The following is a 23,888-nucleotide window of genomic DNA, read 5'->3' as shown; positions in this document are numbered from 1 at the left end:
TTTTGTAGATTCCTTAGGATTTTTTATGTAAATGATCATGTCATCTAAGAATAAATAAAGTTGAACTTATTTTGAGTTGAACTCTTGCCAGTTGCAAGTTGCACCTTGCAAGTTGAACTCTTGCCAGTATGAACTCTTGCAAGTTGCAACTTGAGTTGAACTCTTGCCAGTTGCAAGTTGCAACTTGCAAGTTGAACTCTTGCCAGTATGTATGCCTTTCCCTTTTTCTTTTCTTTTTTTTTTTTTTTTTTTTTAAGATTTTATTTATTTGAGAGAGAGAGAATGACAGATAGAAAGCACGAGAGGGAAGAGGGGCAGAGGGAGAAGCAGACTCCCCGCTGAGCAGGGAGCCCGATGTGGGACTCGATCCCGGGACTCCAGGATCATGACCTGAGCCGAAGGCAGTCGCTCAACCAACTGAGCCACCCAGGCGCCCTCCCTTTTTCTTTTCTTATCTTATTGCACTGGCTAGGACATCTGGTATAATACTCAATAGAAGGAGTGAGAAGAGACATTCCTGCCTTATTTCCCATCTTAGTGGGAGAAAACATTTAGTCTTTCACCACGAAGTATGAATGTTCATGTTAGTTTTACATAGATAAACTGTTTATTCTTTTGTCAGCTTTGATAATAAGTCTTTCAGGGAAAAGACTTTATCTAAGTTGTCAAAGCTTTTGACATAAAAGTGTCCATAATGTTCTCTTATTATTATTTTAGCATGTGTAGAATTTGTAGTGATGTCTCCTTGATATTGGTAGTTTGTATTTTCTTTTTTCATGATTGGTCTAGTTATAGGTTTATGAATATAATTAAATTTTTCAAAGAAAAAACTTTTGGTTTTACTAATTTTCTTTATTGTCTTTTATTTCTTTGATTTCAAGCCTACTTAAAATCCTTCTTTCTACTTATTTGGCATTAATTTGCTCTTCTTTTTCTAGTTTCTTAAGGTAAAACCTTAGATCATGGATTTTAAATTTTCTTGTTTTCTGATACAAACATCTAAAGTTAATTCTAGGCACTATTTTAGCTGCATTCTACATTTTCCAATTTCCCTGTGATTTCTTGATTCATGCGTTATTTAAAAATATATTGTTTAATTTCTAAGTATTTAGGTACTTCCCACCATCTTTTGCTGATTGATTTCCAATTTAATTGTCCTGTGGTCAGAGAACATAATCTGTCTGATTTCAGGCATTTAAAGTTTATTGACTTGTTTTGTGGCCCAGGATATGATCTTTGTTAGTGAATTTTACATGTGCAGGTAAAAATAATGGGTATTCTTCTGTTGATGGGTATACTGTTCTATTAATGTCAATTAGTTGATCATGTCATTGAAGTCTTTATATCCTTACAGACTTTGTTTCCTTATTTTATCAATTGCTGTGAGAAAGATATGGACATCTCTGACTCCAGTTGTGGATCTATTTATTTTTCTTTGCACACAGTCTATCCATTTTTGCTTCATATATTTTAAAGCTTTGTTATTAGGTGCATACACATTATGGTTGTTATGCCATCTGGTTGAATCAACCCTCCTAACATATAAAATGTCTTCCTTGTCTTGAAGTCTTCCTTGGCTGATTATTAATATAGCTACCCCAGATTCCTCATAATTAGTGTTTACATGGTATTTCCATACCCACTCTTTCACTTTCAACCTATATATCTTTATATTTCACTTTTGTAGAAAGTATACAGTTAGGTCTTCCTTGTTCTGCGTTTTAATTGGACTGCATAGAATATTATGTTTAATGTAATTATCTATCTGGTTAACCTTAAGTCTACCATCTTATTTGTTTTGTTTGTCTGTTCTTTTTCCTTTTTTTCTCTTACATTCTTTTGAGTCAATACAATATTTTTTAGTACTCTATTTTATCTCTTTTTATTGTTTTATTAGCTACAATTCCATGTTGTTTTTTTTAATGGTTGCTCTAGTGTTTCCTGCATACATTTTAAAATGTATACTACTTCACATATAATGCAAGAATCTTTTAGCAGACTTCATGTCCTCTCTCCCATCTTTTTTACTACTGCTGTTATACATTTTACTTCTATGTTATAAGCTTCACAATATGTTATTATATTTGCTTTTGAAAGTTATTTCTTTTAAAGAAAAGTCTTTTATATTTATAAATGCTCAGTACTTGCAATATTTTCTAAAAGTTTTATTAATAGCTTTCTGTTTATTAATTCCTAAAACTCATTCATTTAAAAATACATATTTTATGACATTTGATCACATCTTTATTATAGCAATTAAGTTTGAGTTTTATTTGTTTATAGAACCAGAGCACACTAGATGGTGAGCTTCTATATGAGTAGGTTTAATGTTCTTATTTTTATCTAGCATTTAACAAAATGAAGTATAAAATTTATAAGAAATAAATTACATCTTAAAGTATACCTAATATTTTAAGAAATAAGCTAATTTGGGCGCTTGGGTGGCTCAGTTGGTTAAGCGACTGCCTTTGGCTCAGGTCATGATCCTGGAGTCCCGGGATCGAGTCCTGCATTAGGGCTCCCTGCTCAGCAGGGAGTCTGCTTCTCCCTCTGACCTTCTCCCCTCTCATGCTCTCTCTCTATCTCATTCTCTCTCTCAAATAAATAAATAAAATCTTAAAAAAAAAGAAATAAGCTAATTTTATTCTGTGGTCCAAGACTTGGAATTTTCCAAGAAAAAATATTTTTTAAAACACCGGTCTGGGCCTGTCATTAGACTGTGCCTCTGACTTTCAAAAGATGTGACCAGAGATTGAGGACACAAAGTTTCAGTGCAACAAATTACAGAACTAGGTTTTTACATAATCCCTTAACCCTGTCTACCCTCAATTTTAGAAGGTTTCAGGCTCCTTTGTGGGAGCCTGTAAAAGAGGCTGAGGCCTGGCAGCAATGTCTGGTGTCCCACAAGACAAAGGAAAAAGGTGTGGTCAGCAGTGTCTAAACGGGACCAGCATTAAATAAGACAAAGATATTAAAGTGTCCTTTGGATTTTGTGACAAAAGAGTTCTGTAAGGTGGCTAGTGGGGGCAGTGGCGAGGCTGCAGTGGGTCTGGGAGAAAGTGGGAGGTGAGGAAGAGGGGGACTCCTGGAAACAACCCCAAGGTCCCTGGGAGAGGGCCGGTAGGGGAGAGACTGGAGCCCTCTTCAGACGTCCCCCGAGAGGAGGGGTGGCACCGGGGCACGGGATGCTCCCGTCTGAGGCGCAGGTCAGAGCAACTCACCTGTCGCAGCCGCTCAGTTTGCCCTGGGAAACACGCGGATGCTCTTCCGACGCCCCCTGGAGAACGGGTAAGCCAGGGACCGTCCTGGATGCAGGTTGCCGCCGCGTTTGGCGCCTCAACTTCCAACTTCCGGTGCGCGCCGCCCCTCCGGAGGGGCCTGGGCCCGGTTTCCCACGAGGCGGGCCTGCGGCGTTTCTCCCAGCGGCGCCCCGTAGCCCAGCGGCGCGGCTCCAACCGTCCCCGAGGCTCCGTCGGTTTATTGCCTGGGCCACCTGCAGCCTCGAGCTGCCCGGCGTCGTCGTCGGGGCGGCGGCAGGTGGCGCAGCCGGAGGGGCGGGACGCCGTCGCCGGGACCCAGAGAAGAGGCGGCCGAGCTGCCACGCCGCCGCGGCCGGGGGAGGGGGGGGGGGACGGGCCATGCTGCGCTGGCTCCGGGGCTTCGTGCTGCCCGCGGTGGCCTGCCAGGAAGACGATGACTACCTCAGCCACAAGATCCTCTTCCAAGACTGGACCGCGGCGGGAACGGGTTGGTGGACATCGTGGAGCTCCAGGAGGGACTGAAAAACTGGGGCTCCTCATTTGGTCTGAACTCTGAGAATGTGAGTGACCAAGGGAATGTGGCACCGAGAGCGTGGGGCAGTTGTTGGGTAGAGAGTGAAGCCATACTTGCTCTTTGCAGAGCTGCTTTCACAGACCGGTGTTGTGAGGGTGGGGTTCGCTTGCGGGAGTCCCCGCAGCGCAGAATAATGCAGCCCAGCGAAACACGTTCTCAGCCCTCTTAGAACACATTCCACAATGACCAGAGGCTTCTCCTGGGCTTTTGGGGAGATACTGAGTAGGTTTCTGTTGACTCAGCATTTACTGAACCCGTTCAGAATTTCAGGGGCCAGGTTAGCCTTTGTGAATTCATGAGTAAGAGACCTTCTCTTTTCTCAGGTTGTGCACAGTCTAGGTTCATGCTTCAGGGTCTTGTACAAAAGACAGGTACAGATAGGTCCCCAGAGCTGCTCTCTTTCTGACATCGACACCAAAGGTCTAGGGGGAATCAGACCTTGATCCATGGGTTGACATGGATCAGCTGATTGATTTAGTACTTTGCCTAAATTAGGGATGTCTTCTTTCTCTGGTCTCGACTTGATTATTTAAAAACTGTTAGGTGAAAATTTCAGGATCTCAAGAGAAAACAAATTATTCTATTTCCCCTCCATCAGTGCTAAACAATCCTCAGATGTCACCCCACTTGTTTCAGCTCTCTACCGGTGAGAGGCATGTGTTAGAAGTCCAAAATATTCCCATGGTCCGGAGATTCCTGTATGTGATAGAACTAGTGGATCTTATAGTCATTATACAGCGCCTTTGCTGTATAATAAGACCTTCGGCCCAATGCAATGTAATGTGTAATTTTATGTGAAAAGATCACACACTCTTTAATCATTGGATTATCCTACTGGCTGAGGCTCCTCAGGCAAGCAAGGCAAATATGTACCTAAAATATGTGTCTGGATGAAACACTGCACCTTTCAGGGTGGAATAGTTCCAGAGTAATCAACTTGCTGCTTAGTGGTTGGTGGGTTTTCTGAAGGGATGATGTTATGTCAGTGGCTCAGTATTAGTCTCTGATGCTGGTAGGTTGGGCATTTGGCAGTAGCAGTAGCTATATTAGACTTGGTGAGTGGGAGCCCGTGCTGTTTGGCCCATTGATCTATCTCCACCGCCATGACCACTCCATTACGATACCACTGTGTTGTCACTGGTGTTCATTGTGTCAGCTGACAGAGTCTGGTTGACTTTATCTGGCTGGGTCATTCTGTCTACTTGGTTGTTTCATACCTCTTCCATGGGAGTGACCATACAATATAAACATATTTTTACTTTGTGTCCACTTCCATCTTTGTACATATTCCCCAGACCTCTTTGTCTCTGATTTTCCAATCTTTTTTGCTTCCAGGCCACTGACCATCTAACCAAGTTATTTACCACTGTCCACGAGTCTATATTTATTGTTCTCTGGCCACTTCTCTTTTTACATAAAATGAATGATCAGGTACACTACTTGAAGTTCTTTTCACTGGACAGATTTCCTCTCATTGCTGTCTTTCAGATTATTCCTGAGTAGTGCTGAGTAGTGCATAACTGGCCTTTTTCAATTTGCACTCACTAAGAAATGCATCTGTGAATTGAGCTCATCCTTTTTAGTCCTGTGTCAGCTGGTCATACTGAATCTCCATGTAGTTACAAGTGTGGGTTTAGGGAGAGGTAATGGTATAACAGTGATGGGGTGTGAAAATCTGCATCGCTCTTTGTGTGTGGGGCTTGCTTGTGCTCTGATTCTGCTTGGGCTTGATTTCAGATATACTGTTCCATCATATGGTTTGCTGCTGGAATCACCAAAACTTATGACTTGGTGAGTCTGACAGAATACAACTCAAGATAGGCAACTCTGGCTGTATATCATTTGATGTCCCATATTTAAGCACTCTGTTTCTACCCGGGCCCCATAGCATACCAGGAACTGTTAGAGAGTTCTGCTATAGATTCTCCTTTTGGAGCTCACTGTAAACCCCACACAGCATCTTTTCCTACCTCTGATGCTTGTGATACCACAGAGTCTATTGGGACAGGTGGCCCAAGAGGCAGGGCTGTTTGCTGCATGACTTGGATCTGCTGAAGAGCTCTTTCCAACTATGGTCCCCATTGAAAGCTGTTAACCTTTCTTGTTCCTCAGAAATGGGTCACAGAATTTTTTCTTAATTTTGACATATATTACCTCCAGAACTCAAAGAGGCCTCAGGTGTGTGTTTCCTTCTTAGGTGGTATGAGATGCAATCATTTGTCCTTTATTTTGGTGGTGGTAGGGATATGTCCTGACCTGACATGCTTCAGACTGGTCCTGGAAATACTTAATTGATGTGGTAGATCCCTGAATCTTCATTTACTCTATTTTAATCCCCCACTTTTTGGAGTGTATGTACCTTACCTTACCAAGGCCTCCAACCTATTGCTACTTCTTTTTTTTTTTCTTAATAAGAGAATTGTTATTATTCTTTAAAGATTTATTTATTTATTTTTAGAGTGGAGGTTGAGGAGCAGAGGAAGAGGGAGAGAGAGTCCCAAGCAGTCCCTCCACTGAGCACAGAGCACAACGCAGGGCTCCATCTCAGGATCCTGAGATCACAACCTGAGCCGAAACCAAGAGTCGGACACTTAACAGATTGTGCCCCCCATGCACACCCTCATTGCTACTTCTTGTTCATCTAGTTTAATTAACATGATATCATCAATATAGTAAATGTGTAGATGGACCAGGTCCTTCTGTGACAGAAGGCAGGAGGTTTAAATGTATATTATTGTCTATGCCATGGGAATGCCAACTGTTTCTGGTTCTCCTTCTTGGTAATGGAAAACAACGCATTCACCAGATCAATGGCCATATTCTATGTCCCTGAGGCTGTGTTAATCTGCTCTAGTAAAGATAACACCTCTGGATCCATAGCTGCAATTGACTCCTCTGCTGCTTGGTTGAGCAGATGTTCACTGTCATCCTCCACTGTGATCCATCTAGCTTTTGTAGGACTCAGAATGGTGAATTAAATGATGGACATCTCCACGTTTGAATTCCTTAGTACGTCTGTAAGTACTAATCTGTGCTATTTATTTTGGGCTGTGATTTTTTCCCAATTATTTTATTGTGATAAAATACACATAATACTTACCCTTTTAACCATTTTTAAGTATAGAGTTCATTGGTATTAAGCAGATTCATAATGTTGTGCAACCATCTATCTCCTTAACTCTTTTCATCTGGTAAAATGAAAACTTTATGCCCATTAAAAAATAACTCCCCATTCCTCCCTCCCCCCAGCCCCTGGCAACCATCTTTCTACTTTCTGTCTATGATTTTGACTACTCCAAGTATTTCATGTAAGTGAAATCATGCAGGATCTGTCTTTTTGTGTCTGGCTTATTTAACTTAGCATAATATCCTCAGAGTTCATCCCTGTTATAGCAGATATCAGAATCTTTCCTTTTTAAGCCTGAATAATACTCCTTTGTATATTTATGCCACATTTTTGGTGCTGTATTATTCTCAGCCTTTTTTCCAATGCATTGATGGCCTGCAGTAACATCCATCCAATTCCATAGTACTTATAATTGGTATTTCTTCCAAAGTTATCAAAAACTGAGGTACTGCATCAGCCAATGCATTCTCTTCCCATCACAGTTCACCATCTACCACCAGTGACTGTGTGTATCATGTGGAATCCGCTTCCTAAGACCATTTCTGGTACCAGCTGTCATAGGTTGTGTTCCATGAAAGCTGCCTCTAATACTCAAGATTCGTGTGCAGAAATTTTACTGGGGAGTACTCCTAGGGATAATACCTGTGAGAGCTGAGGAAGCAGGATTGGACAGAGGGGGAAGATGAGCTGTGATGGAGTTGCAACAGAGGCTTCAGACATTTCAAGGAACTGTGGATCTGGGATAGTTCTTTAGAGTTGTCCCTCTTTGAGGCAACAGGCCAGGCCTTTATTACCCGCTGCCCCCCCCCCCCCCCGCCTCCTCCCCCACTTACTGAAGTTGGCTGCCTCCAGGGTGTGACTTCAAGCAAGGTGAGTCTTTTCTGCCTAGGGCAACACAAAGGGAAGGGCTCAATTAAGAGCTGTCAGTCACCAGTACTCCTAGCTACTCTCAGTCCTGAGGGAGATGTGAGCAGTGCACCACAGAATCTATTACAGAGATACATTTGGAAAATTGTGTTGATGGAACTAGTTGATTAATTGGATTTGGAGTGTGAGGTAAAGGAAGAATTCAAGAATGACTCCAGGAATTTTGGTTTGAGCAACCAAATGAATGGTGGTGCCATTTGCCAAGATCAGGCAGAATTGGAGAGTAGTCAAGTAGGGTGAGTGATTAATCAACAGTTCTTGGTTTGGACATTTGAGGTCTCTTTTAAACAACCAGGTAGATATAGCAAGTAGTAGTTTTGTAAATCATGAGGAGATGTCAGGGTAGAGATGTACATCATCAGCATAATATATTTAAAGCTTTTTATAGGCTGAGATCCCCCAGGTAGAGGGTATATAAGAGCTGCTCTGAGGACTGAGTCCTGGATCATTGCAACATTTCAAGGTCAGGTACAGGAAGAGCCAACACAAGAGACTGAAAAGCATTTAATGAAGTGGGAGGGAAATCAGGAGAGTATGGTCTCTTGGGAGACCATGTGAGTCAGGTATTTCAAGGAGGGAGTTATATATAGAACTGAGAAGTCTGCTGAGAGGTCTTGTAAGATGAAGACTGAATTTAACTGTGGGGTTTGTCAAGATGGAGGAAGTGTCTAACCTTGAGTAATTTCATGCATGTGTGTACCTTGTTGTTGGTTGTGTCTCTGCAGTAAGTGAGAGGGCTAGGATTCTGAATTCCTGGCTGCCTGACCACCTTCCTATGCTAGTGATATGTGTTAAAGTCAAGGGGGGTGTACAACATGGAGGACACTCTGAGCTGGGGCTTTGGTCCCAGATCTCCATGTTATTCCTGTCTGCGAAGAGGGGAGTTGTGCTGGACTACTGGAAGTTCTTGACTTCTGAACACAATCTAGGCTAGTGGGTCTCCAAACTTGAATATATATGCCTACATATTAACTTCTAAAGAAAAACTGTTCTTGTACAGTTGTACAAAACGATCCTTGTACCAAGGATCGAGTTAAATCATTTTTTTAAAGATTTCATTTATTGATTTGAGAGAAAGAGAGCATGAGAGAGAGCACAAGTGGAGGGGAGGGGCAGAAGGAGAGGGAGAAGCAGCCTCCCCGCTGAGCAGGGACCCCCCGATGCAGGACTCAATCCCAGGACCCTGGGATCATGACCTGAGCCAAAGGCAGACGCTTAACCAACTGAGCCACCAGGTGCCCCGAGTTAAATCATTTTTATCATGTTACTTAGATATATATATAAACATAAAAAGCATAAAATCATTATGCTTATAGCTCTTATATAAACATAAATCCTAACAGATATACAAATTAAACACAAGACTATAAAAACCACTGAAATTCTAATTAATAACATTTATTTAATAGGATAGCTAATAACATTTGGCTAAAACTAAATTTCTACTTTCTTATGAATATTCTATTGATTGCTAAATTTGAGTTAAGCATTCTGAAATTATGTGTGCTCTGTTCTCCTCCACTTTCTTTTTTTTTTTGAATACTGTGAAAACTGTCATTCATATAGTGGGCTCTGATGTCACTGAATTTTACTTGGCAAAAAAATGCATTATTGCCAATGAGGTGAACCCCTGTTCTTTTTTCATTAGCCCTCAAGAAAGGGGTATTATTTGAAAGTAGCTTGTGTTTGAACAGAAATACACGGGGGCAATGAAGTCAATATTAAGCCTTAGTTATAAAGTGGTTATCTGGTTGCTTATGCTATTTGCCTTCAGATTATCTTCAGAAAGAAAACACAAAATTAGAAAATTTCCATAGAAAACACTCAGACCCTGAGGGGTCTGTGGATTTCAGGCTGAGAAACACCTAGATTATAGGCAAATTTAAGCTGCCAGTGCCCTCTTTTCCTCTTGGGCTCTACCCTGTTTCCTATAGGACCTTCTGAGGGGAGGGGTCGGGGACAGGGCCTAGAAAACCAGTTTAGAGCTTAGTAAGCAGAAAGAAATGTGCACTTGTTAGGGTTCTATTTATAATCCTTTTGCTCCTCCCAGTAAAACTCTCCTGTTTTAGCAGTGGGCCTAATTGTTTTTGATCTATTATCAGTGCTCTAATTCCTTAAGGAAGAATAAGGAAGTAGCAGGAAGAAAGTTTCCTTCCCTCATTTCCACCCAAATCTTTCTGTGACCCCTGGAATTTTTTTTTTGTGGTTAACAGCCTCTCAGCACTTAAACCTCTTCACAGAGCCTTGCCTTCCCCTGCATGTCTTACTGAAGCAGCTCTCCTCCAAGGAGCCGTCTTGCAGCCCTCTCCGCATTGGAGCCCCTCCTCCTCTTTTTCCTTTCTCCTTTCCAACCACCGGCTTCACTGAAGCCCATGCCATCTGCCATCTGACCTAACCATTTTGTTCTTTGCTACTCCCTGACCTTCTGTATAAACCTCTTGGTCACTGAAGATTTGGCACCTGCTTACAGTCTTCATCTCCACTCTAGATCCTTCCATTGTCCTGGGTGACTTCCACATCCACTTCTACATATGAACCATGCCACACCCAGGCTTCCTAATTCCTTGACTGTGTATGTCCAATGACCTTCACCTCCACACCATTTCAGCATCTTAATCTCATGGCTCCACTTGGGTAAATTTCCCTAATAAAACTGGAACCCACCTTATAGAGTAGTTGTTACAATTAAACGACGTAAGGCTTTATTTTAGCACAGTGAGGACACATAATAATCATCACTTAGTAAATGTTAGCTGTTATTATTGCACTAATTTATATCTATAGGGTTGGAGGGTGGTGGAAATAGGGCAAAAAGATTTCCACTTCTACAGATTTTACCAGGAATGTGGGAGATTCTGAAACACTAGAATGGGAGTGTGGCTGGGGAGGGTCTGAGAAGGCCCAGTGGTGTGAGCAGCTCCCTCCTCGACAGCAGTCTCAGCTGAACCCGCAGGTGGGCTTAGATAGATATACACCAACTTTAATTAAAACTAGGTGAGTTGAAAAGTTCACCCATAACTTTATGAAATGGCATACATAATACACAATTTTGAATTAGGCTGGCCTCTTGTCCAATAATGTTATAAACTGTGCAGATAAGCCTCTGGCTAGTCATTTGACCATTGACAAGGCAAGCAGAAGAGTGACAGAACTCTTCTTAACATTTATTGATCATTTGCCATGTGTTAGGTACTGTCTTAGGTAGTTTACATTTTTCCATTTCATTCTAAATCTGTTTTCTCATGTATAAAAAACAAGAATTCTAAGTTTCAAAATTCTAATTTGAATTCTCTTGATAATGTAAATCACCTGGAGAAATGAACCCCATTGATCCTTGAGAAAATGAGAAAGCTTTTTTTTTTAAAGATTTATTTATTTATTTTAGAGAGATAGCAAGTGCAAGGGGCAGAGGGAAAGGGAGAGAAGTAGACTCCCCGCTGAGCCAGGAACCCAACATGGGGCTTGAACCCACAACCCTGAGATCATGACCTGAGCTGAAATCAAGAGTCGAACGCTTAACTGACTAAGCCACCCAGGCACCCTGTGCAAGCTCTTATTTTTAAAAAAATTATACTTCTGCATTTTTATATGCCTTATAAAAATAAAACTATTGTCCTTCACTATAAAATTTCCTTGTACTACTTCAAAAAGCTTTCTTCATTTTAGCCTCTATTTGTTGTGTGACTTACTAGCAAATGTAATGCATAGGAAAGCATGTGGTTCCTACATGTATTCTTAGAATTGGTATATGACTTTAAGTCAGATTTAATCTACAATAAATATGTATTGAATGAGCAGATGTGATTAATCATGGGATGTAAATGAACTATGGCAAAAAAATCATCCATTATTAGAATAATTTCCAGAAATTTAACTGTAGTAGAATAAAAATGTATTTATTGGCAAAGGAGGAAGAATTAGCCATTCAAGCCAGTTGGTAGAAAATGCTACTTAATGATTCTGACATAAAAGTTTTTAAAAGGTTCCAAGGAGGGGGCGGAGCAAGATGGCGGAGGAGTAGGAGACTTGGATTTCATCTGGTCTCAGGAATTCAGCTGAATAGGGATCAAACCATTCTGAACACCTACGAACTCAACAGGAGATCGAAGAAGAGAGTAGCAACAACTCTCTGAACAGAGAAGCGACCACTTACTGGAAGGTAGGACGTGCGGAGAAGTGAATCCGAGGCGATATTCGGGAGGATAGACGGCGGGGGAGGGGGCCTCCTTCGGCCGCTTCTGGCAGGTGATAGAGCCGCGGAGCACAAAATCGGAATTTTAGAAGTCGGCTCTGCTGAGGGACGTTGCTCCAGTTGCTAAGCGGGGGGTGGAAACCTGGCGGGACAGTGTGGTCTCAGGACCCTTGGGGGTCACAGAAAAACCGGGGGTGCCTGAGTGCAGCAGAGCTCCCAGATATCGGAGCGGGGAAGCCGGCTGCAGAGACGGAGCCGAGGCGTGGGCTCTCAGCTCGGGGTGGCCATAAACTGTGATCCGCGGCCTAGTCGGGCCACTGCTCCTACAGCAGGGACCCAACAAGCGGCAGAGCTGGGGAGACTCCCCTTCCTCCCCAGGGAGGAGCGGCATGGGAGTGCACTGCAGGGATCTGCTGAGTTTGGAGACTCCACACGGGGTCGGGTGCCAGAGATAGAAACTCTCGGTCACAGGCTGGGTGAGCACGGAGTGCGGCCAGAGGCCAGGGAGACGGGAGTGACTGCTTTTCCCTGGGGGCGCACTGAAGAGCGGGGCCCCGAGTTCTCCGCTCCTCTGGGTGGAGCTTGGGAGGCCACCATTTTCACCCTGGTCCTCCAAAGCTGTACCGAGAGCTTGCAGGGAACAAAAGCCCCTGAGAGCAAACCCGAGCAGCTTACGTAGCCCTGACCGACAAGGGCGGGGCAATTCCACCTCCGGCAAAGACATTTGGGAACCACAGCAACAGGCCCCTCCCCCAGAAGATCAGCACGAACAGCCAGCAAGCCAAGACCAAGTTTATCGATCAAGGAGAACGGGAGAACTCCAGCGCTAGGGGAATACTGCACATAGAATTCATGGCTTTTTTTTACAATGATTCATAGTTTTTCAAAGTTAATTTTTTAACTGTTTTTTTTTAATTTTTCTTTTTCCCTTTTTCAACCAACACCTTATCAATCCCTTTTTTTAAAAAAAAACATTTTTTATTTTTCATTTTTAGAATCATATTTTATCCCTTCGTAGTAGTTACCCTTATTTTTGGCATATATATATATAAGTTGTTCTCTCTTTAAAATTTTAAGATACAGTTTCTTCTAACAGATCAAAATATACCCTAAATCACTAGTATATGGCTTTGTTCTAGTCTCCTTCCTGATCACATTCTCTCCCTTTTTTTTCTTTTTTTTTTTAAATCTTCTTTCTTTTTTCAAACAACTTCTTAAATTCCTTTTATAAAATCTTTTATAATTTTCATCTTTACATTCATCTTCCATCTCTTCATTGTATCAACCCTTATTTTGTACATATATAAGTCTTTCTTTCTTTAAAATTTTAGGAGGAACTTTCTTCTAACAGACCAAAATACGCCCAAAATCTAGTGTGTGGCACTGATCTATGCACTAGCCTGATCATATTTGATCATATTCTGTTTTTCTTGTATTGTTCTGTTTTTGTTTTTATCTTTTTGTTTTTTTTTCTTTCTCTCTTTTTTCTTTCTTTCCCTTTCTTTTCCCCTGGTTTCAGGTCTTTTCTGATTTGTATAGAGTCTATTTGCTGGGGACATTGTTAACCTGTTAGCATTTTGTTCTCTCATTCATCTATTCTCCTCAGGACAAAATGACAAGATGAAAAAAATCACCTCAGCAAAAAGAACAAGAGGCAGTACCGTCAGCCAGGGACCTACTCAATACGGACATTAGTACGATGTCGGACCTAGAGTTCAGAATCATGACTTTAAAGATACTAGCTGGGCTTGAAAAAAGCGTGGAAGTTATTCGAGAAACCCTTTCTGGAGAAATAAAAGAACTAAAATCTAACCAAGTCGAAATCAAAAAGGCTATTGATGAGGTGCAATAAAAAATGGGGGCACTAACTGCTAGGATAAATGAGGCAGAAGAGAGAATCAGTGATATAGAAGACCAAATGATGGAAAATAAAGAGGCTGAGAAAAAGAGAGAGAAACAACTACAGGATCACGAGGGCAGAATTCGAGAGATAAGTGATACGATAAGATGAAACAACATTAGAATAATTGGGATCCCAGAAGAAGAAGAAAGAGAGAGAGGGGCAGAAGGTATATTGGAGCAAATAATAGCAGAGAACTTCCCTAATGTGAGGAAGGAAACAGGCATCAAAATCCAGGAGGCACAGAGAACCCCTCTCAAAATCAATAAAAATAGGTCAACACTCCGACATCTAATAGTAAAACTTACGAGTCTCAGAGACAAAGAGAAAATCCTGAAAGCAGCTCAGGAGAAGAGATATGTAACCTACAATGGTAGAAATATTAGATTGGCAACAGACCTATCCACAGAGACCTGGCAGGCCAGAAAGGACTGGCATGAGATCTTTAGAGCACTAAACAAGAAAAATATGCAGCCAAGAATACTATATCCAGCTAGGCTCTCATTGAAAATAGAAGGAGAGATAAAAAGCTTCCAGGACAAACAAAAACTAAAGGAATTTGCAAACACGAAACCAGCCCTCCAAGAAATATTGAAAGTGGTCCTCTAAGCAAAGAGAGAGCCTAAAAGCAGCATAGATCAGAAAGGAACACAGACAATATACAGTAACAGTCACCTACAGGCAATACAATGGCACTAAATTCATACCTTTAAATAGTTACCCTGAATGTAAATGGGCTCAATGCCCCAATCAAAAGACACAGGCTATCAGATTGGATTAAAAAACAAGACCCATCAATATGCTGTCTGCAGGAGATTCATTTTAGACCCAAAGACACCCCCAGATTGAAAGTGAGGGGGTGGAAAACCATTGACCATGCTAATGGACACCAAAAGAAAGCTGGGGTGGCAATCCTTATATCAGACAAATTGGATTTTAAAACAAAGATTGTAATCAGAGATGAAGAAGGACACTATATCCTACTTAAAGGGTCTATCCAACAAGAAGATCTAACAATTGTAAATATCTATGCCCCTAACATGGGAGCAGCCAATTTTATAAGGCAATTAATAACAAAAGCAAAGAAACACATTGACAACAATACAATAGTAGTGGGGGACTTTAACACCCCCCTGACTGAAATGGACAGATCATCTAAGCAAAAGATCAACAAGGAAATAAAGACTTTAAATGACACACTGGACCAAATGGACTTCACAGACGTATTCAGAACATTCCATCCCAAAGCAATGGGATACACATTCTTCTCTAGTGCCCATGGAACATTCTCCAGAATAGATCATATGCTAGGTCACAAATCAGGTCTCAACCGGTACAAAAAGATTGACATTATTCCCTGCATATTTTCAGACCACAATGCTTTGAAACTAGAACTCAATCACAAGAGGAAAGTCAGAAAGAACTCAAATACATGGAGGCGAAAGAGCAACCTACTAAAGAATGAATGGGTCAACCAGGAAATTAAAGAAGAATTAAAAAAATTCATGGAAACCAATGAAAATGAAAACACAACTGTTCAAAATCTTTGGGATACAGCAAAGGCAGTCCTGAGAGGAAAGTATATAGCAATACAAGCCTTTCTCAAGAAACAAGAAAGGTCTCAAATACACAACCTCACCCTACACCTAAAGGAGCTGGAGAAAGAACAGCAAATAAAGCCTAAACCCAGCAGGAGAAGAGAAATCATAAAGATCAGAGCAGAAATCAATGAACTAGAAACCAAAAGAACAGTAGAACAGATCAACGAAACCAGGAGCTGGTTCTTTGAAAGAATTAACAAGATTGATAAACCCCTGGCCAGACTTATCAAAAAGAAAAGAGAAATGACCCAAATCAACAAAATCATGAATGAAAGAGGAGAGATCACAACCAACACCAAAGAAATACAAACAATTTTAAGAACATAATATGAGCAACTCTATGCCAGCAAATTAGATAACCTGGAAGAAATGGGTGCATTCTTAGAGATGTATCAACTACCAAAATTGAACCAGGAAGAAACAGAAAACCTGAACAGACCTATAACCACTAAGGAAATTGAAGCAGTCATCAAAAATCTCCCAACAAACAAAAGCCCAGGACCAGATGGCTTCCCAGGGGAATTCTATCAGACATTTAAAGAAGAATTAATACCTAGTCTCCTGAAACTGTTCCAAAAAATAGAAATGGAAGGAAAACTTCCAAACTCATTTTATGAGGCCACGATGACCTTGATCCCAAAACCAGACAAAGACCCCATCAAAAAGGAGAATTACAGACCAATATCCTTGATGTACTTGGATGCAAAAATTCTCCCAAAATACTAGCCAATAGGATCCAACAGTACATTAAAAGAATTATTCACCACAACCAAGTGGGATGTATCCCTGGGCTCCAAGGTTGGTTCAACATCTGCAAATCAACGTGATACAATACATTACCAAAAGAAAGAACAAGAATCATATGATCCTCTCAATAGATGCAGAAAAAGCATTTGACAAAGTACAGCATCCTTTCTTGATCAAAACTCTTCAGAGTATAGGGATAGAGGGTACATACCTCAATATCATAAAAGCCATCTATGAAAAACCTACAGCGAATATCATTCTCAATGGGGAAAAGCTGAAAGCTTTTCCCCTAAGGTCAGGAACACGGCAGGGATGTCCACTCTCACCACTGCTATTCAACATAGTATTAGAAGTCCTAGCCACAGCAATCAGACAACAAAAAGAAATCAAAGGCATCCAAATCGGCAAAGAGGGGGTCAAACTCTTCACTCTTTGCAGATGATATGATACTGTATGTGAAAAACCCAAAAGACTCCACCCCAAAACTGCTAGAACTCATACAGGAATTCAGTAAAGTAGCCGGATATAAAATCAATGCACAGAAATCAGTGGCATTCCTATACACCAACAACAAGACAGAAGAGAGACAAATCAAGGAGTTGATCCCATTTACAATTGCACCCAAGACCATAAGATACCTAGGAATAAATTTAACCAAGGAGGCAAAGGATGTACTCAGAAAACTATAAAATACTCATGAAAGAAATTGAGGAAGACACAAAGAAATGGAAAAACTTTCCACGCTCATGGATTGGAAGAACAAACATTGTGAAGATGTCAATGCTACCTAGAGCAATCTACACATTCAATGCAATTCCCATCAAAATACCATCCACTTTTTTCAAAGAAATGGAACAAATAATCCTAAAATTTGTATGGAACCAGAAGAGACCCCGAATAGCCAGAGGAATGTTGAAAAAGAAAAGCAAAGCTGGTGGCATCACAATTTCGGACTTCCAGCTCTATTACAAAGCTGTCATCATCAAGACAGTATGGTGCCGGCACAAAAACAGACACATCGATCAATGGAACAGAATAGAGAGTCCAGAAATAGACCCTCAATTCTATGGTCAAATAATCTTTGACAAAGCAGGGAAGAATGTCCAATGGAAAAAAGTCTCTTCAACAGATGGTGTTAGGAAATTTGGACAGCCACATGCAGAAGAATGAAACTGGACCATTTCCTTACACCACACACAAAAATTGACTGCAAATGGTTGAAAGACCTAAACATGAGACAGGAGTCCATCAAAATCCTAAAGGAGAACATAGGCAGCAACCTCTTTGACCTCAGCCGCAGCAACTTCTTCCTAGAAACATCGCCAAAGGCAAGGGAAGCAAGGGCAAAAATGAACTATTGGGATTTCATCAAGATAAAAAGTTTTTGCACAGCAAAAGAAACAGTCCCCAAAACCAAAAGACAACTGACAGAACGGGAGAGAATATTTGCAAATGACATATCAGATAAAGGGCTAGTATCCAAAATCTATAAAGAACTTACCAAACTCAACACCCAAAGAACAAATAATCCAATCAAGAAATGGGCAGAGGACATGAACAGACATTTTTCCAAAGAAGACATCCAAATGGCCAACAGACACATGAAAAAGTGCTCAACATCGCTCAGCATCAGGGAAATCCAAATCAAAACCTCAATGAGATACCACCTCACACCAGTCAGAATGGCTAAAGTTAACAAGTCAGGAAACAACAGATGTTGGCGGGGATGCGGAGAAAGGGGAACCCTCCTACACTGTTGGTGGGAATGCAAGCTGGTGCAACCACTCTCGAAAACAGTATGGAGGTTCCTCAAACAGTTGATGGAACTACCATACGATCCAGCAATTGCACTACTGGGTATTTACCACAAAGATACAAATGTAGGTATCCAAAGGGGTACGTGCACTCCAATGTTTATAGCAGCAATGTCCACAATAGCCAAACTGTGGAAAGAGCCAAGATGTCCATCGACAGATGAATGGATAAAGAAGAAGTGGTATATATACACAATGGAATATTATGCAGCCATAAAAAGGAATGAGATCTTGCCATTTGCAACAACGTGTATGGAACTGGAGGGTGTTATGCTGAGTGAAATAAGTCAATCAGAGAAAGACATGTATCACATGACCTCACTGATATGAGGAATTCTTAATCTCAGGAAACAAACTGAGTGTTGCTGGAGTGGTGGGGGGTGGGAGGGATGGGGTGGCTGGGTGATAGACATTGGGGAGTGTATGTGCTATGGTGAGCGCTGTGAATTGTGTAAGACTGTTGAATCACAGATCTGTACTTCTGAAACAAATAATGCAACATATGTTAAGAAAAAAGAAAAAGAAGAAGATAGCAGGAGGGGAAGAATGAAGGGGAGTAAGTCAGAGGGGGAGACGAAACATGAGAGACGATGGACTCTTAAAAACAAACTGAGGGTTCTAGAGGGGAGGAGGGTGGGGGGATGGGTTAGCCTGGTGATGGGTGTTAAAGAGGGCACATTCTACGTGGAGCACTGGGTGTTATGCACAAACAATGAATCATGGAACACTACATCAAAAACTAATGATGTAATGTATGGTGATTAACATAACAATAAAAAATAAAAAATAAATTTTCCAAGGAGAAGAAAACTTTTTTCTGATCTATCTTACTCCCAGTAACCTCTATGCCCTTTTAAACTCCATGGTGTACACAGGATAGCATCTTAGGAATACTGCAAGTTGACCTTCTTTCCAAAGGAAAAAAAAATATACATCTTGGAGCTTCATTAAACAAACATTACAATAGAAAATTATAAATTGCTTTGGAACACTTGTCTAGCAAAGGGAATGAAAGAGGAATAAATGAAATTGGTAGAGAAGGACTAGCTATTTCAGGAAAATGAACAAATGAGGGGAGGAGATTTTTCTTTTTTTTTATTTGAGAGAGAGAAAGAAAGAAAGTGCATGCATGTGGGGAAGGGGCAGAGATAGAGGGAGAGAATCTTTTTTTTTTTAAGATTTATTTATTTTTAGAGACAGAGAGAGAGCGAGAGCAAACATGAGCAGGAGGGGCAGAGGGAGAGGGAGAGGGCATCCCAAGCGGACCCTGTGATGAGTGTGAGCCCGATGAGGGGCTCCATCTCACAACCCTGAGATGATGACTTGAGCCAAAACCAAGATGCTTAACCCCCTCTGCCACCCAGGCACCTAAAGGGATAGAGAGAATCTTAAGCAGGCTCCTTGCTTAGTGCAGAGCCCAAGGCGGGGCTCAATCTTATGACCTTGAGATCATGACCTGAGCAGAAATCGAGAGTCCATTGCTCAACTGACTGAGCCACCCAGGTGCCCCTGGAAGAGATTTTTCAGTCTTGTGGGTTTATTTCTGGACTCTCTTATGTTCCACTGATCTATGTGTGTATTTTTGTGCCAGTACCATACTGTTTTGATTACTACAGCTTTCTAGTATATCTTGAAATCTGGAATTGTGATATCTCCAGCTTTGTTCTTCTTTCTCAGGATTGCTTTGGCTATTCAGGGTCTTCTGTGGTTCCACAGAATCTTTAGGATTATTTGTTCTAGTTCTGTGAAAAATACTGTTGTTATTTTGGTAGGGATTGCATTGAGTCTATAGATTGCTTTGAGTAGTGTGGATATTCTAACAATATTAATTTTAACAATCCATGAGCATAGAATATCTTTTCATTTGTGTTGTCCTCAATCTCTTTCATCATTGTTTTTTTTTTCTTTTATCATTGTTTTATAGTTTTTAGAGTACAAGTGTCGTACCTCCTTAGGTAAGTTTATTCTTAGGTATTTTATTCTTTTTTTTTTGCAACTATAAATGAATAAATGGGATTGTTTTCTTAATTTCTCTTTCTGCTACTTCATTATTAGTGATAGAAAAACAACCAATTTCTGGGTGTTAATTTGGTATCCTGCAACTTTACTGAATTCATTTATTACTTATAATTTTTTTTTTTTGTGGAGCCTTTGGAATTTTCTATGTATAGTATCATGTCATCTGTAAATAATGACAGTTTGATTTCTTCCTTACCAATATGGATGCTTTTTATTTCTTTTTCTTGTGTGATTGCCGTAGCTAGGACTTTCCAGTACTATGTTGAATAAAAGTGGCAAGAGTGGACATCCTTGTTTTGTTTTTGATCTTAGAAGAAAAGCTATCAGCTTTTTGACGTTACTTTCCCTCCTCCCTTCCTTTTTTTTACAGTCATAGTTTTTTGACATTCCCTTTTTGGATGATAATTTGGCAATTTTCTTTCCAGGAATCTATGTTACAAACAATTGCAATTCAAAGATTATAATCTCACAAGAATATTCATTTTAGTGTGTCTTGTAACAATAGTGAAAATTTGGGAACAACTTAAGTGGTGAACCATTCTTAAGTAAGCCAAAGAATGATTAAATAAAATCCACAAAATATATTTTCTTTATATTATTTCTCCACATTTTTAGGCTTTGTTCAGCAGTTATTGATTATCCATTGTATGTCAGAAACTGTTCTGTTTTTGGGGTGTGGTGATGAACTAGACAAAGTCTTTATTTCTTGGTGCATTAAACAGATAAACAAGATAATTTATATATAATTATATAATTTATAATACTCCCTAATTACATATTCCTCTCTGGCCTCATCTCCTGTTTTCTCCCCTTTCTCACCCCCTCTCTCCTTCACTCACTGTATTACAGTGAGCTGTAATAGTTTCAGCAACCTTGGCGTTTTTGATGTTTCCAAACACATACTAGGCAGGCTCTCAGAGCATTTACGTAAAGCTATTGCTCTAGGCTTTGGTGCATTTTGTGCCAACTACTTTAGTAAATATGACAAGCATGAAGGACCTCAGCTACTTCAATTCATGAGACTCAGCTTCCAAAAAAAGTATGTATATCATCTCATAGAACCTATATCACACCCAGGAAAATCAGTAACCAAATGACAAAAAGAATACTGTTAAAGAAAAGTTGGTGATAAAAAATATTAGGTTTAAAAATTTTAGCAATTTGACTCAGGATCCAAAAAGTGTATGCATATTGGGAATTCTAGGAAAAGATTCCATGTTCTTCCTGATTACTACTGTATCCCGGAAGAGTAATTCTGCATTGTTACAATGTCTTCCCTGCTAATATAAACCACTGTTTCATAATTCTAAAGAAACTAAATGGTAATTCACATAAATGGATGGGGTTTGTAATATAATTAAATATGACTTCTATCAAATTAGAGAGAAATCTTATCAGAATGCTGACCAGACACAGAAGCCAGACCACCCTGTTGCCTTTACTGGCTTCCTCAGAGTGCCGAGCTGGCATGTCACGTACAAGGAAGGGGAGATGTGAGCAGAATCCTGGCTCTGCCTCCACCTATCCTATAGCGTGGGGTGGACAAAAGCCCTCAGCTTTCCTGGGTTTTTGTTTCCTCAGTTATAGAATTGAGGGGAGCAGGCTAAATGAAAAGCCATCTTTCAACTAAGAGATCTTTCAACTAAACGGTCTGGGTCAGCTTGAGAGCCCCACCTTTGAGCAGACATTTAGGGTGGCAAAAGAAAATGGATTAAAAATGGTGGGTGAAGTGGGGTGCCTAGGTGGCTCAGTCTGATTGCAGCTCAGGTCATGATCTCAGGGTTGTGAGATCGAGCCCCACGTCAGTCTCTGTAATGGGCTTGGGGCCTGCTTAAGATTCTTTCCCCCTCTGCCCCTCTCCCCACTTTCTCTCGCTCTCAAATAAATAAATCTTTAAAAAAATTTCATTGTCTGATGCTTTATTTGCTTACCCCTTAGCAGTACCAGTCATTAGATCAAAGCATTTGGCAAAGATTTTTTAATAAAATAGAGGCCCTTCCAAGTTTGGGCAGAAAAACAACACACCACACGTCACACCAGCAGTCAGGACTTACTGCCTCTGAATTTTAACAGCCATCTACCTGGTCAGGAGATGCACATTCAGACCATTCAACAAGATCAAATGAGTGCATGCTAATTAAGATGTTTCCAGGTGTTTGCTGCGGCAGCACATATACTAAAATTGGAAAGAGTAAGTTTCCTGAAATCTTCCCAGGAAGTCAACATGAATGAAACTCGTTCTAATAGAAAGGATGCAAGAGATTTAAGTGCAGCGTGGGATTTTTCTTTACAGAATAGAAAAATGACCGAAAGGCCAGTGGCTTTTCATTTATAAACATATCCCCTCTTCTGGAATCTAACACACTGGCTTCATTTTCAAAATGAATCATTTTATTTTCCTCAAATGCAGCTGTAAATTATAAACCTTAAGCATGTGATAGTCACATGATTTCTTCAGTAAGCTCAGGACTTCCACAAGCTTCTCTGGAGCTTATAGCCAGAGTAGGTACAGGAAGTTGAATGTTAAAGCTTTCTTCACAGCCATACATTCCTTTGATGTTTGGGTTATTGAACACAAACACACTGGATAGTCTTCAGCATTGTCCATTTCCGTTTCTGAAAGTGTTAGCTGTGTTTGCTTTTCTTTTTTTTCATTTTATTTTACTTCACTTTATTTTGTTTTATTTTCATCATGATACATTACTCTTTAATCCTCATCCTTCCCCCCGCCCCCACCTCCCTTCTGGTAACCATCAGTTTGTTCTGTATAGGTAAGAGTCTGTTTCTTGGTTTGCCTCTCTCTTTTTTTCTTTGCTCGTTTGTTTCTTAAATTCCATATATGAATGGGATCATATGGTATTTGTCTTTGACTGACTTATTTCGCTTAGCATTACACTTTCTATCTCCATCCATGTCATTGCAATTGGCAAGATTTCATTCTTCCCCCCCCCCCCCCGCAAACTAGAGTTATTTTTAAGAATGTGAGGCACATAAGTTGTTCACTTGCATGAGGTACCTAAATTGTTCACCTCATTCTGAGCATGATTGATTAATTCATACTCTGAATGGATACAGAGCAGGATATTGTGAGTTTCCTTGTCTCTCACTGAGATATGATTTATACTTTCCTGACAAGTTTATTTGAAAAGTGATGGGTAATTTCATGCTATATTTAAGCATTATTGGAGGTAATAAATCATACCTTGAAAGACACTTAGGATACTGGAGAACTTGTCTTCACAAGGTGAAGTCCAATGCACTGGTGATCCTGAAGAAGGGACTAATCCCTACTCATTCATAGAGTTTTTTTCTCTTTTATAAAGAAGCCTTTTTAGGGGTGCCTGGGTGGCTCAGTTGGTTAAGCGTCTGCCTTCAGCTCAGGTCATGACCCAGGGTCCTGGGATCAAGCCCTGTGTTGGGCTCCCTTTTCAGCGGGGAGCCTGCTTCTCCCTCTCCCTCTGCCTACCACTCCCCATGCTTGTGTGCTCTCTCTCTCTCTCTGTCAAATAAATAAATAAAATCTTTTAAAAAAGGAAGGCTTTTAAAAAGAATTTTAATTGATCATCCAATGTCACATTTCAAATCACACAAGTGATTGTAGCTATAGAAGGACCTCATCTTCATTCTTTAACTTTTTGTTTGCTGGTCTCTTTTTTGTTGTTTTTAAAGATTTTATTTATTTATTTGAGAGAGAGAGGGAGAGGGAGAGAATCTCAAGTGGACTCCC

At 40.5% G+C, this 23,888-nt stretch overlaps 2 protein-coding genes across 2 annotated transcripts in view; both read left to right on the top strand.

The window, feature by feature from the left end:
* Window positions 1-2,941, top strand: part of LOC113926445 (calcium-binding mitochondrial carrier protein SCaMC-1-like) — a 74,014-nt gene extending 71,073 nt beyond the window's left edge. Inside the window, exons 9-10 of the mRNA XM_027601331.1 lie at window positions 1,227-1,261; window positions 2,836-2,941. Of these exons, the coding sequence (XP_027457132.1) occupies window positions 1,227-1,261; window positions 2,836-2,941 (141 nt within the window). The remainder of the gene's footprint in view (window positions 1-1,226; window positions 1,262-2,835) is intronic.
* Window positions 2,942-3,638: 697 nt separating this feature from the next.
* The window catches only part of LOC113934444 (calcium-binding mitochondrial carrier protein SCaMC-1-like), a 55,512-nt gene continuing 35,262 nt past the window's right edge, over window positions 3,639-23,888 (top strand). The window contains exons 1-2 of the mRNA XM_035727057.1: window positions 3,639-3,747; window positions 10,720-10,841. Of these exons, the coding sequence (XP_035582950.1) occupies window positions 3,639-3,747; window positions 10,720-10,841 (231 nt within the window). The remainder of the gene's footprint in view (window positions 3,748-10,719; window positions 10,842-23,888) is intronic.

The sequence above is a fragment of the Zalophus californianus genome, chromosome 4 (genome assembly GCF_009762305.2).
Source record: "Zalophus californianus isolate mZalCal1 chromosome 4, mZalCal1.pri.v2, whole genome shotgun sequence".
Lineage (NCBI taxonomy): Eukaryota > Metazoa > Chordata > Mammalia > Carnivora > Otariidae > Zalophus > Zalophus californianus.
The sequence above is the reverse complement of the archived record's forward strand: the minus strand, read 5'-3'. Positions and strand labels throughout refer to the sequence as shown.